Below are 14,137 nucleotides of genomic sequence, written 5' to 3'. Positions count from 1 at the left end.
CTTCTCATATAGCGTAGAGGTACTTCTCGTATAGCCTAGAGGTACTTCTCGTGAAGGCTAGAGGTATTTCTCGTATATCTTTAGAAAAATAATAAAAATAATAAAAATAAAATTAAAAATACTTTCAATTTTTAACAAAATTTTCCAGGGAACACTATCACTTGTCGTATACATTAGAGATACTTCTCCTTTAGAGTAGAGGTACTTCTCGTATAACATAGAGGTACTTCTCGTATAGCCTAGAGGTACTTCTCCTCTAAAGTAGAGGTACTTCTTGTATAGCATATGTGTACTTCTTGTATAGCCTTGAGGTACTTCTCGTATAGTGTAGAGGTACTTCTCGTATAGCCTGGAGGTACTTCTCGTATAACGTAGAGGTACTTCTCGTATACATTAGAGGTACTTTTCCTCTAGAGTAGAGGTACTTCTTGTATAGCATAGGGGTACTTCTTGTATACCTTAGATGTACTTCTCGTATAGCCTAGAGGTACTTCTCGTATAGCGTAGAGGTACTTCTCGTATAGCCTGCATGTACTTCTCGTGAAGGCTATAGGTATTTCTCGTATATATTTAGAAAAATAATAAAAATAATAAAAACAAAAATAAAAATCCTTTCAATTTTCTAGGGGACACCATCACTTGTCATATACATTAGAGGTACTTCTCCTTTAGAGTAGAGGTACTTCTTGTATAACATAGAGGTACTTCTCCTCTAGATTAGAGGTACTTCTTGTATGGCATAGGGGTACTTCATGCATAGCCTTGAGGTACTTCTCGTATAGTGTAGAGGTACTTCTCGTAGAGCTTAGAGGTACTTCTCGTATAACGTAGAGGTACTTCTCGTATACATTAGAGGTACTTTCCCTCTAGAGTAGAGGTACTTCTTGTATAGCATAGGGGTACTTCTTGTATACCTTAGAGGTACTTCGCGTATAGCCTAGAGGTACTTCTCATATAGCGTAGAGGTACTTCTCGTATAGCGTAGAGGTACTTCTCGTATAGCCTACATGTACTTCTCGTGAAGGCTATTGGTATTTCTCGTATATATTTAGAAAAATAATAAAAATAATAAAAACAAAAATAAAAATTCTTTCAATTTTCTAGGGGACACCATCACTTGTCATATACATTCGAGGTACTTCTCCTTTAGAGTAGAGGTACTTCTTGTATAACATAGAGGTACTTCTCGTATAACGTAGAGGTACTTCTCCTCTAGATTAGAGGTACTTCTTGTATGGCATAGGGGTACTTCATGTATAGCCTTGAGGTACTTCTCGTATAGTGTAGAGGTACTTCTCGTAGAGCTTAGAGGTACTTCTCGTATAACGTAGAGGTACTTCTCGTATACATTAGAGGTACTTTTCCTCTAGAGTAGAGGTACTTCTTGTATAGCATAGGGGTACTTCTTGTATACCTTAGAGGTACTTTGCGTATAGCCTAGAGGTACTTCTCATATAGCGTAGAGGTACTTCTCGTATAGCGTAGAGGTACTTCTCGTATAGCCTACATGTACTTCTCGTGAAGGCTATTGGTATTTCTCGTATATATTTAGAAAAATAATAAAAATAATAAAAACAAAAATAAAAATCCTTTCAATTTTCTAGGGGACACCATCACTTGTCATATACATTAGAGGTACTTCTCCTTTAGAGTAGAGGTACTTCTTGTATAACATAGAGGTACTTCTCGTATAACGTAGAGGTACTTCTCCTCTAGATTAGAGGTACTTCTTGTATGGCATAGGGGTACTTCATGTATAGCCTTGAGGTACTTCTCGTATAGTGTAGAGGTACTTATCGTAGAGCTTAGAGGTACTTCTCGTATAACGTAGAGGTACTTCTCGTATACATTAGAGGTACTTTTCCTCTAGAGTACGTAGAGGTACTTCTTATATAGCATAGGGGTACTTCTTGTATACCTTAGAGGTACTTCTCGTATAGCCTAGAGGTACTTCTCATATAGCGTAGAGGTACTTCTCGTATAGCGTAGAGGTACTTCTCGTATAGCCTACATGTACTTCTCGTGAAGGCTATTGGTATTTCTCGTATATCTTTAGAAAAATAATAAAAATAATAAAAATAAAAATAAAAATCCTTTCAATTTTCTAGGGGACACCATCACTTGTCATATACATTAGATGTACTTCTCCTTTAGAGTAGAGGTACTTCTCGTACAACATAGAGGTACTTCTCGTATAACGTAGAGGTACTTCTCCTCTAGACTAGAGGTACTTCTTGTATGGCATAGGGGTACTTCTCGTATAGCCTAGAGGTACTTCTCGTATAGGGTAGAGGTACTTCTTCTATAGCCTAGAGGTAATTCTCGTATAGCGTAGAGGTACTTCTCGTATAGCCTACATGTACTTCTCGTGAAGGCTATTGGTATTTCTCGTATATCTTTAGAAAAATAATAAAAATAAAAATAAAAATCCTTTCAATTTTCTAGGGGACACCCAATGTTTTTAAAATCGAGATTCTAGTTTGAATCGAAAACAACCTTCAGAATCGAATCGTAAAATCGAATCGTAGAATCGTAAGATTCTACAAACATGTATAATCAAGATATTGCACTCAATCTTCATTGAATATGCTAAAATTATAAGTTAAAAGACCTAAAAATTGGAAAAAATAGTAGTTTACCCACTATATTGGCAATAACTAACAATATATATCTCTTATTTTCTTTGTTAGCATGATTTAAACTTGCGAGGTTTTCGCTAGTCAATAGAAATGTATAGAATCGTCTAGAATCGCGAATCGAATCGTCTACCATATTTTGAATCGTAAAATCGTAAGATTTCAAGATTTGAATCGCGATTTTAATAACTTTAGGGACACCATCACTTGTCATATACATTAGATGTACTTCTCCTTTAGAGTAGAGGTACTTCTCGTATAACATAGAGGTACTTCTCGTATAACGTAGAGGTACTTCTCGTATACATTAGAGGTACTTCTCCTCTAGAGTAGAGGTACTTCTTGTATAGCATAGAGGTAATTCTTTTATAGCCTAAAGGTACTTCTAGTGAAGCCAATTAGGTATGTAAAACTATTAATCATTTTTCAAATAGTTAGTATTTAGTCACCTGAGTCGAAAGCACATTTTGACAATAGAATATTTCAATAGCATACTACAAAAAATCTAATGCATCACTGTAGCATATTTAATTTGGTACTATACTAATTTAGAGAAAAGAAGTTAGACCCATATAATAGGAGAATGTAAGAAAGAGGTATACATTGCTCCAAAAGGCAACAATTTTTGTCGAGACACCATTGAATAACTAGTGAGAGTAGCCTGGGATTATTTACAATTAATAATCTCATAAACTAATTTGCAATAATTATCAGATTCCTAAGTTAACAAGTGTTAGACTGTTAGTAGATCAAATGATGTGCATCTGGCGGGTATTCATCTATGTGCAGGAAACCCTGGACAAGAAGCATAGCATCATGAAGTATGCAACCATATATTTTAATTATATAACAGAAGTACATAACTGAGACGCCTAGGTAACCAATAAGGCATGTGCCACGCCCACAAACATTACAAAATTTTTACATCAGAGAAGTGTGAGGGAAAAGTTTGAACAGTAGCCATTTCTGTGCTGCATGATGATGGATACTTATTGAGCTTCAGTGTGCTGGAACACAACATGAATTCTTAAAAAAATCTCCATCTAAAGGCCATGTTGTTTCCCTATTCAGAAGAAAATACAGGATTTGCATCATCAAGACACTAAGTGATCCCATCTTCTGGGACCAAAATTCAGTGATTCAGTTCACTTCTTCTAGCCAAGCAAGAAGTCTAGCAAAGGTGATGCAATTTAGGTATTGCTACTTCACAATTTAGACAATGCTGCAAGCCTACAAGTACATTGAGTTCTATGCATCCCATAATTGTATGAAGGATCCATCCACAACTAGAAAACGAATTAAGCAAAGACATTAATCCATTCACAGCAATTTCACCCCTCTGCTAAAGTGCCTCCAGAGGCTGAAACAAAATCAAGTCTTGATTTTATACCACAAAGATACATATGAGTAGAGACTCCTTTTAGATTCCATGTATTAGTCTTGCTGCATGTAGATTGTGATGTTTGCTTCAATTGGAATCAATAAAAGAGAGGCGGGCAATGAAATGACACAATCCGGAAATAGACTATTGAAGAGCTTGTATTCCAGAGACAGCAGATTTCTATAAACAAGTACATCAGTCCGAAGCATTCAGAAAGACCCTTTCTTCTGCACCATTATCACATCACAGTTCACTGAAACCAGAAAATCCTAAAATCAGCAGGAAAGACCACTTGCAATATGTTGATTGGGGAACTTATTTGATAGTGAGTAGCGAGATTCAACATAATTAGAAATCAAATCACTATGCTAATTAGAAAAGAAAACCAGAGAAACTGAAAACAGACAGGGTAAATCCTTCACAGTTCACATCAGGTAATTCCTTCACTTGGCACTCGGGAAAGTTGACATCTTCTTGTAAAAGATGTGACAAAGTTAATTCATCCCAGGGATGCAGAAAAACTAAATTTCTTCCGTGAATATTACACATCAAAACAGGACTAGAAGTCATTCCAAGGAGCTAATGAAGGAAATTTGAAAGCTATCATGCTGAGTAACATTCAGACTCAAAAACATGCTAATTCCATGAGCTTGGGCTTCTGTTGCTGACATAAAAACATCTCTTTCCATATCTTCGGATACAACCCATAAGGGTTTCCCATGTCGTTTTCTTTTTCTCTTTTATTCCCCAAAAACATGGATAGGATTTGAACCACCACTAATCGTAGTCAAAGGAGGCCGAAACTTTCGTGGTCTACTACTGAGTTTCATTTCGGTCAAGAAAAGAACAGCAAATGCCAATTAAAGTAAAAAAACATGCGAAAATCATGCAAAAACTAACACAAGCAAACCCTAATTTAACATTCCATACGATTAACATTTCAATTTACAATTTCTAACCTTAGATCTCCAGAAAACAACAACAAATGCACAAGATCTAAAGAAAAAATCAAAGAAATTGAGAAGAAGATTACGTATTGCGAAGAAGTTAACCAGAGAACGAAGAAGTTACTATCATGTATTCCAATGAACTGCGAAATAGGAGAGAGAAAGTGCGAAATTAACAACAACAATCATCAAAAATCAACTAAACGAACGAAAGTAGAAGAAATACGAAAACTTACTGTGAATTAGGAAAGAGAGAAAGTGCAAAATAGGAGAGAGAAAGTGCGAAATAGGAGAGAGAAAGAGAAATGAGAAAAATGGAAAGAAGTTGCACGACCCTAAATTGGAAATTTTTTGTGCGTACAAGTCGAGGTGATCTAACGGTTGTGAGTTACTTCATCTCATTAATCTAACGGTTCATAAGGTGGTTCTCACCATAAGGTAGTTCTCAGTGAACCCAATTCTATATACATATATATATATATATATATACATATATATATACATATATATATATATTCATATATATATATATATATACATATATATATAATAAAGAAGATTCTAGGATCTTTTATAGAATCACGGCCTTTCACTATCCTCTTGTCAATGCGTGCCCCCATTACCAGAGTTCGTGTTGTGGAAGCTATAGTTTGTGCTGCTCCCTACACTTAAGCTATAGTTGGTATCATTTAGGCCATTTCGTTTCCTAATTCATATTTGCAATTTGAAATGTAAATGAACCTAATTCGCCAAATAATTGCGAAGTAGCTTTGCTAGTTGATAAATGTTCTGTTTGGACACCAACAGACTCGTTCCTTTATTGATCTGTAGCGATCACTTTGTTGCGCTTGCTAAAATATATTTGCTGTAGGTGGAATAGGAAGCATTTTACGTGCTCTAAAAATAATCAATATGCTTACAAGAGTTTTCGAGTATATAGAAGTACAAAATGCTACTGTTAGTTTGTGAATTTCACATCTGGATTTCTTATCGACTTGAGCCACATATCTGCAACTATCCTTGATGAAAGGCTCCATAACAGATCTTCCCCCTTTGAGCTTGGAGATTTTCTTTTTTTTGCTGCCTTACCCATGTTATATGCTATCAGCCATTGCATAGCAGTTAGTCTATGCTTCTCAGTATCCCAAGCATTCCTCTTTTGGCCTGTTTGAACTTTCATGCCCGCAACATGTAAACTAACTACTCTGAATTTTGTCTGTTCATATTTTCCTTGTTTTGTCTCAGCAGGAGTTGCATGAATCAGTACTATAACAGGTGCCCCAACAGGCTCATATCTCCTTAATGGATCACGGAGCTGGACCACCATCAGCAATGTGATTGTCTCTGACTCTTTAAGTTCGTTATCTTTAATCCAATCGTCAAGTGAAATTGCTGCAGAAAGAGGGTGATTTTGGTCTTTTTGACCGCTGCTTTGTGCCCTCCCACCAAGTGGAGAAACATCAAAAGGAGCATCTTCTTCAGCCATATCTGCCTGTATTTTCAGTGCATCAATTGCCATACCCTCGATCTTCTGAATGGAGAACGCCAGGAGTTCGTCAGCTGTGAGTGGATCTTCACCAACATTCCAAAGTCCTGTTGTTATCCGTTCTTTCCTGCCTGTGCTCATGGCGCTTGCAATCTGTTTAATGGTAGCAAGGCTACGAGCAGCTCTTGAGCTGGCACCTTCTTTCTTTCTGCCACTGATAATTGTTGATGCAATTCCTTCAAAAGCTATTTGTTCTGCAGTTTTGCCTACCAGCTCTTCTATGGGCATCAGAGTTAGCACTTCGGAGCTAAGTTGTTCAACCCCAAGAGCAGCCATCCTCTGAAATAGCTCAAACCCATTGATAGACATGTCTGAAGTAAGAACAAAAGGTTTAGATATCTGCATTGCAAGCTTTGGAGTTTCTATCTTTGACACTTCAACATTTAAAGGATTTGTGGCAGCTAAGAACCCTCCATTTTTTATCTGAACTACACAACCCAAACCCTTGCCAAGGTCTGGTAGAAAAACTCCTGACTCAGCATTTGCAGTTTTCTGAGTTTTATCTAGCTTAGAAGCAGGCGTCTTAAATTGAAACTCGCTCAGGTCACCTGTTTCCTCATCCTCAAGCATCTGAAGAAACTCCATTGTTACAGTTTCCTCATCAGCATCAAGCTTCTCTCCTTCATTTTCTTCTTCATGTGTTTGATCCACTGTTTCTTCTATCATCATTGATTCAAGTGCTTTAATCTGTTGGGCTATAGAATCCAGCTCTGTTAATCTTGACAGGTGAACATGATCATGTACCACTTCCTTCACAACCTCACTGGTTGAAGAACCGTCTTCAGCTTTGTCATTAAGCTCTTCATCTTCATTGGTTTGTTCGGTTTTCTGAATCTCCACTCCTTTGTCCACCACTTCGAAATCTGGAAGATCAACTTCCTCTGTTCCCTCTTCTTCTTTTGGCTTCTGAGGTTCAGGTACAGGTGGTTCATCATCAAGGTTCAGATCGTCTATACCCTGAATATCTGCAGCCGTTCCTGTGTGAGATGGAGTCCAGACTTCTGCCCTGCTCGACAACTTGGGACTTGGTATGCTGAACGATGACTTTGACTGCTTCCGTCCAAATGTAGAAGAAGAAGCTCTTGCTCTTCCCGACTTCAATCCCTCAAGCTGACTGAACAGTCCACCTCCTCCATCTTTCTCCATGATCTGGAATGATAATTTGAGCAACAGTTGTCCCCCCTTTGCCTTTCCTGCAAGATCGAAACTTGTGTCCCATTGACGTATCCTAGAACCTTCTGCAGTCTTCTGTAGCGCGTCCTGAATAAGCCGGCTCAAATCCACCGAGCTCCTTCCAAAATCTAGCTCCGCAGCATCAACTGCAAAAAGATAAATGAGAAAGGGTCTTGGTTCGAATTTCAGCTGCTGTTTGTCACTGACTTGTGTGCAGTAAACATGGCATTTAACAAATAATGTCTCCTCAAAATCAGCTGCTCCTTGAGATACCCTAGATGGCATTGTATTTACTGCCCCATCTTTTGTTTCTTTCTTTCTTACACAAACTGAGAGCCTTAGCCCATTCATTGAAGCTGAAAGACCCTGAGCTGCAACCACTTCCACCGAGAACAAGCAACTCAGTTTCTGCATTCCAATATGCGACAGAGCTCGCATTGGCTTCCATTTCCATATTCCCTTTTTGTCTGTTGATGATGCATCCTCATGATCAAATAGCTTAATATCTTTCTCTTTCTTCGGCTGTTCGTTTTCACGAGCTTGATCATCCTTGGCTCGAGCACGCCAAGGAGACAAGGACATTCTCCTTGGCCTGGACTTGAGGCTGGGCCTGCTGTCTTCATATGTAGCTGTATCAGCTTCATCTGCAGTAGGTATTGGAGGAGCTGCAGACCGAGGCAGAGCAAGCGATGCAGTTCTGCGGGTTGCAGAAATGTGAGACTGGTAAAGGGATTGGCTGAGCTGTTCTAGCTCTTCTAGGAGGTGAGTGTTTGACTCAGGTGCTGCCATTACTTTTTGGCTAAGTGTTATTTCAAAATAGGAAAAGTTAAAAGAGGGATTTGATGCGAAATAAAGATGATATGCTAAAGTGTTAACATACAGGTTAATATTGAAGCAAGTGCGTGCTTCAAGAAGATTAGGATAAGACATTTGTTGATTTTGTGGTAAGGAAAAAGTTTATGAGGTGGAGAAACTGCCATGAACATAGAATTTGGATGCATCCTAGCTGGTGCTTGGCAAACCATCAAATTTCTATGGATGATACAGAGAGAAATGTGTGAAGGATAAGGGAGGAAAGTCATCACTTTTTGTGCTTTTGTGCACTCGAAGACCGCTGATAGATAATGTGAAAAAGACTGGGAGGAAATGAATGGTCCCATTAAAAATTTATTGTTTGGTTTATTGTTGAATTAATTTTTGAATAATGTTCTTTTTGGCATATTCTTTCTTCTGAGTACTTATCATAGAAGGTGATCTACTTCTTACCTACCTTTGCTAGTTTGCTGTTATCGAAGTACCGCATACTGACACTGAAGTTGGACTAGCATTTTTCTGATAATGAGATGCACTCCACTCTTTCCAGACGCAGAAGATGTAGAGTTTGGAAGGAATTGCTCTTATCAGTAATGAGTATATATATATACCCTTCCGTTTCTTTATAATCTATATACTTTACTTTTTAATCCGTTCTTTTTAATATACTCACTGTTGTTTTTTCTATTTTTGATAGCATATCACATATACTTTCTGCTCATTTTCCATCCATGTCATTCACTTTTTAATATTTTGACCCACTCTTTTGTTTCTCTCTTTCACTTTTCAGTTTCTCTCCCTACCATTTCAGTTTCTCTCTCATACTTTTGTACTTCCTCCTTGATTCTCCCCCAAAGTGAATTGAGTAAATTAAAATGAAACAAAGGGAGTATAATATAAGTAGTTGCAAAAGATAAGTATGATAAGCTAATGCTAAGAATAAGAAACTAATTTACGTAAAGTACGTACAACAGTTCGAGGAGAGAGAACCTCTATACAAATGATAATTACTACCTTTTTTGTTCTTTTTTATTGCAACAATTACTATTTTGAGTAGTTTTATATCTATTGCAACAATTTCACTTTTGGTAAATAAAAAACTTTAGTTCACAATATTGTCCTTACTTTATGTGACTAAATCCATCATTAATAATTCACTTTGCCTCATAAAGTTGCTTTTACTTCATTAAGAATTAATTTCTCTAAAATTCTAATGAATTAAAGGGGTACTTTAATGCTAAACTATCCATTTTTTCCACTTAAAGACCGGACTCAAACCCATTGTTGCAATAAGAAAAAAAAACGAGGTAGTATATCTTATACAAGTATCTACCGAAGATATAAGTCTTATCGTTATCTTTAACATGCCCCCGCAAGATGAACGAGTTGTCAACAAGGTCGATCTTGGATAACATACCATCGAGGTGAGGCTGTTGAAAGAGGCTTGGTCAGAATATTTGCTTGTTGATCACCAGTGAAGATATGTCACTACAAGAAAAGACGATATCAACGGCCTCTTAGAACCGTCGCTAACACACTAAAAAATGGTCGCTGGAACCATCAATGACGGTCAATGGATGTTGACTGACAGAGGTTGCATCGATGGCCGCTGATTTAGGAATTAACCTCTGTCTGGCCGTCGGTACCAATATCAACGACGGTTTTCTTACATATCAGTGACTATTTTGAATCCCAACGTTGAGAATATGTCACCTACTGTTTAGAGTTGTCGCTGAAACAATGATGGCTATTAACAAACGTTAATTCAACGGCAGTTTAAAATAGTCGTTGTATTAATGACAGTTTATGACAGTCGTTGATTCTACGACGGCAAAAATCAGTCGCTCATATTCATAAGCAGTCGTTGGCATTTACATCATATTTTCTTTTACGACGACTGTTTAACTGTCGTTGTTTTTTGAAATTACATTAGTTAGATAATAATGTTCCAAATTATAATTAAACATATACCTGTACCTGCACCTAAATATACAACACTAAACCTGTTCCTCCATCACATTCAATATTTTCAATTAAAAAATATGTACGCAACATTTACCTTAAACAAATCTCACCAAATGACTCAACACTCAAAAAAATAAAATATATATATATATATATATATATATATATATATATATTATTATATAATATATATATATATATATATATATATATATATATATATGCAATTTTGATATATATTGCAAAAGTGTAGATATTTATATAATTACATGATATAGTTTAGATTTACGTACACAAAATACATCTCGGTGTCGGGAAATAAAGTTGAAGTCGGGTTCTACAAAAATATATATCGACAAATTTGGAAACCAATAAGCTAGATGCTGATAAATATAGACATTAAATGTCTATAGTTAGACAATCTACCTAGATTAAATATATGTATGCAAAATAGATCCCGGTGTCGGTAAATGAAGTAGAAATCGGGTTTCAAAAAAATATACTAACACATCTAGAAACAAAGCTAGATGTCGACAAATATAGATAGTAAATGCATATAGTTAGACTAACTATAGAGAAACTATAGGTTAGTTACCTAGTTGCCAAAATCAAATAAACTACACTGTCGCGAGTGTCTCTGTAGCACGACTAGCACCACCAAACACTGGGTCATCTTCTGGTTTGCGCTGTGGAGGGGGGGATGTGTTGCAACCTGAGAACATGTGGCGAAACTAGACATGTTCCGCATCATTTCCTGCTGGAGGGGCCAGTTTGACTCTTCCACCCGTGCTGCGACCTTTGCCTTCACTTCTTCCATCCATGCAACGACCTTTGCCTCTGCATGCACCTCAAGCTGAGAAAAAATGGATGGCTCATATGGTTGTGAAGAGCCATTTCCTCGCCCAGATGAAGAGTTGTAGTGCAAATGATCTCTCTGACCCAACCCTTGCACTTTTCCTTTGTTCTTCCCACCAATTGCATTTGGTTAAATAATGTACTCATATTCATGCATTTTCAAGTAAAAACTACTATTAAACACATAAAATAATGTATATATATATGATGTTTGAGGTGTTTATAACTTAAACTAACTTCAAACTATTCATATTCATTCATTCTCAAGTAAAATGGCCTATATATGGTTCTAACTTGCCTATATTTTGTATTTTCAATCAAAACTACTATTTAACACATAGAATAAAGTACATACATGATGCTTGAGGTGTTTATAATATAAACTAACTTCAAACTACACATATTCATTCATTTTCAAGTAAAATGACCTAAAATGGACTATATTTTGTTCTAACTTGCTTATATTTTGTATTTTCAATCAAAAATACTATTAAACATATGAAGCAAATTATGCCTCAGGAGCTAGAAGGATTGTTGTAACTCTTCTTAAAAGAGTTGTTGTTATAACCCTTATTCTTTGAGGCATGCACCTCTTCTTCAATCAGCAAGCCTACCTTATAGATTTTCGTGAAAGACTATATAGGTTGGAACTTGATGTGCTAGACTGCAGGTTATAGATCACCATTCAGACTTAGTATTCTTCAGATGGCATGTCAGTGATTTACACGGCCTTTTCCCTCGATCTGTTAAGGAAGGCGAAAAAAATATTTGTTGGAGTTTTGCATAGTTAACTCCAACTCACAAAGTAGGAAGCTGAGTGTCGTATATGTATTGCTTGCATAACTCTTCTTTGATATAGTTCAGTCATTTAGCTTCTCTGAACAACTTGGATAGATGTGCATCCAAGGCCAAGGAAAAGACATAAGCAAAGAGGTCCTTGCTCATGCCTTTGAAAGCTATAGAGATGGAGAAATCTCTCAGGTGATCATCTAAGTCTTCAACCCCATTTAATTTCGAGAGGTCATGCAATGCTACATTTTTAGGGAGCTTTTCCTCAATTCAGGATCAGTGATGTCATGGCCATGAGCCTGACTCTTAACCATGGACTGGATCAATTGCTCGAGCTTTTCGAACCTCAATTCTATCTTAGACTTGAATGGGGGTGGCGGTGGTGGAGTATCTTCCTCTTCTTCTTCATTTGTCAGTTTCTCTCTTAGTGCCTTGATCTCTTTGTCTTATTCCTCACAACGAGAGTTCATCAGTTGAAGTAGAGCCATGATAGCACTAAGTTATTCATTAGTGTCCCCCATTTTAGATGACGATTTAGAAGTCTCGGAGGATGCTTCTCAAAAGGTGAGGATGCGTTTGACTAGTCTGGAGTAGGTCGACCTTGTTGCCTCTTTGTTGGACGTTGCCAAGTTATACTCTCAATCGAATGGACCTCGTAAATTTAAAAAACTAATGTTTTCGAAATGAGAAATGCAAATGAGAATTGGGAATGGGAAATGAAAGAATGAAAATGAAAATAGGAAATGATTATGAATAGATACAATTATAAATGAGTATGGTTTTGGACTAGTATGGGCTTGACCGTGATGGAGACATGGGCCTAAATATATGCAGATGTCGACATGGACTGGAATGGACTATGCAAGCAGGCTAGACTGAATGATTGTGCTTTTGTGCTAGTTTCACTAGACTTAACAGGTTGATTTTTTGGGTGATTGGCTTCGCTAGACTTTATGATATGGGGTTTAATGGATCTAAGATGGACTAATTTCACTAGACTCAAAGGATTTGGGCCATTATGGACTTTAGGTGAACTAGCCTCGCTAAACTCGGGGACTTGGACTGCTATTAGATGTAGGGTAGGAGTAGTTTCGTTAAACTAAGAGGGTGCCTTTATGGTCTCAGGGGTGACTAGATTCGCAAGACTTAATAGCTGCCTTTATGGTCTTAACATAAACTAGCTTCGCTAGGTCAAAAGAGTGCCATTATGGTCTAGGGATAACTACCTTAAGGTTTGAACGGTGCCATTATGGTATTAAAGGTGAGTAGCTTCGCTAAACTCAAGGGATGCCTTTACGGTCTTGGGACTGACTAGCTTTACTAGGTCAAAGGGTGCCATTATGATATTCGAGATAACTAGCTTTGCTAGGTCTAAAGGGTGCCATTGTGGTTTTAAAGGTGAGTAGATTCGCTAAACTCGGGGGTTCCTTTATATGGTCTTAGGGATAATAGCTTCGCTAGGCTAAAAGGGTTTGGACATCGTCCTACATGGGTTTGGAAATGGACTTGATTAGCTTTTATAAATGAGTCGGGCTTTATATGGACTTAATTTTGGACTTAGTCCTATATTGGTTCGAAGTTAGACTTAAAAATGCACATGGGATTGACATTGGAAATTGATTGAAATGTACTTTGATTAGATTCGGACTAGGCTTGACATAGACTACGGTTCACATACAGATGCAAATGAGCCTAAATTTTGACATGAACTAGACGTATATGACCTAAGATCAACTCTAATGCTAGTGGGTCTAAGATTGACTCTAATGCTAGCGGGCCTAATATAAATGCATGGACTCAAATTTAAATGGACCTAATATGAATATAAAATTGACTCTAATTCATATGGGCCTAAAGTGACTGCAATTGAATTGGATTATTGTATTAAATGAAGGTCTTTGGATTAGGTTTAGAATTTTCAAAATTCGCTTCTTGAAAGCAACCTCATGTTTTTATCTTTTGTTAGGAAAAGATGATTGATTACTTGTGAAATATTTTTTTTTTGTTGAATAGGTGGTATGATGAATAGTAA

General features: G+C 37.0%; 1 protein-coding gene across 2 annotated transcripts; it reads right to left on the bottom strand.

Moving 5' to 3' along the window:
• Positions 1–3,453: 3,453 nt before the first annotated feature.
• Positions 3,454–8,747, bottom strand: LOC104900921 (protein PLASTID MOVEMENT IMPAIRED 1). 2 transcript variants are annotated; one of them, XM_048645564.2, is made up of 3 exons: positions 5,201–8,747; positions 5,051–5,107; positions 3,454–4,270 (listed from the first exon to the last, which is right to left on the bottom strand). In XM_048645564.2, the coding sequence occupies exon 1, from the start codon at positions 8,611–8,613 to the stop codon at positions 5,923–5,925; it is 2,691 nt and encodes an 896-aa protein (XP_048501521.1). In that variant the 5' UTR covers positions 8,614–8,747; the 3' UTR covers positions 3,454–4,270; positions 5,051–5,107; positions 5,201–5,922. The 2 variants fall into 2 exon arrangements, with proteins under 2 accessions (XP_048501521.1, XP_048501525.1); XM_048645568.2 differs by lacking the exon at positions 5,051–5,107.
• Between the last annotated feature and the right edge of the window lie 5,390 nt (positions 8,748–14,137).

Source organism: Beta vulgaris, chromosome 1, assembly GCF_026745355.1.
Source record: "Beta vulgaris subsp. vulgaris cultivar EL10 chromosome 1, EL10.2, whole genome shotgun sequence".
In the NCBI taxonomy this organism is placed as follows: Eukaryota; Viridiplantae; Streptophyta; class Magnoliopsida; order Caryophyllales; family Amaranthaceae; genus Beta; species Beta vulgaris.
This window is presented reverse-complemented; position numbering and strand designations above follow the sequence as displayed.

Coding starts and splice junctions, on each gene's coding strand:
- LOC104900921 (XM_048645564.2), bottom strand. CDS start 8,613: ATGTCTTATCCTAATCTTCTTGAAGCACGCACTTGCTTCAATATTAAC.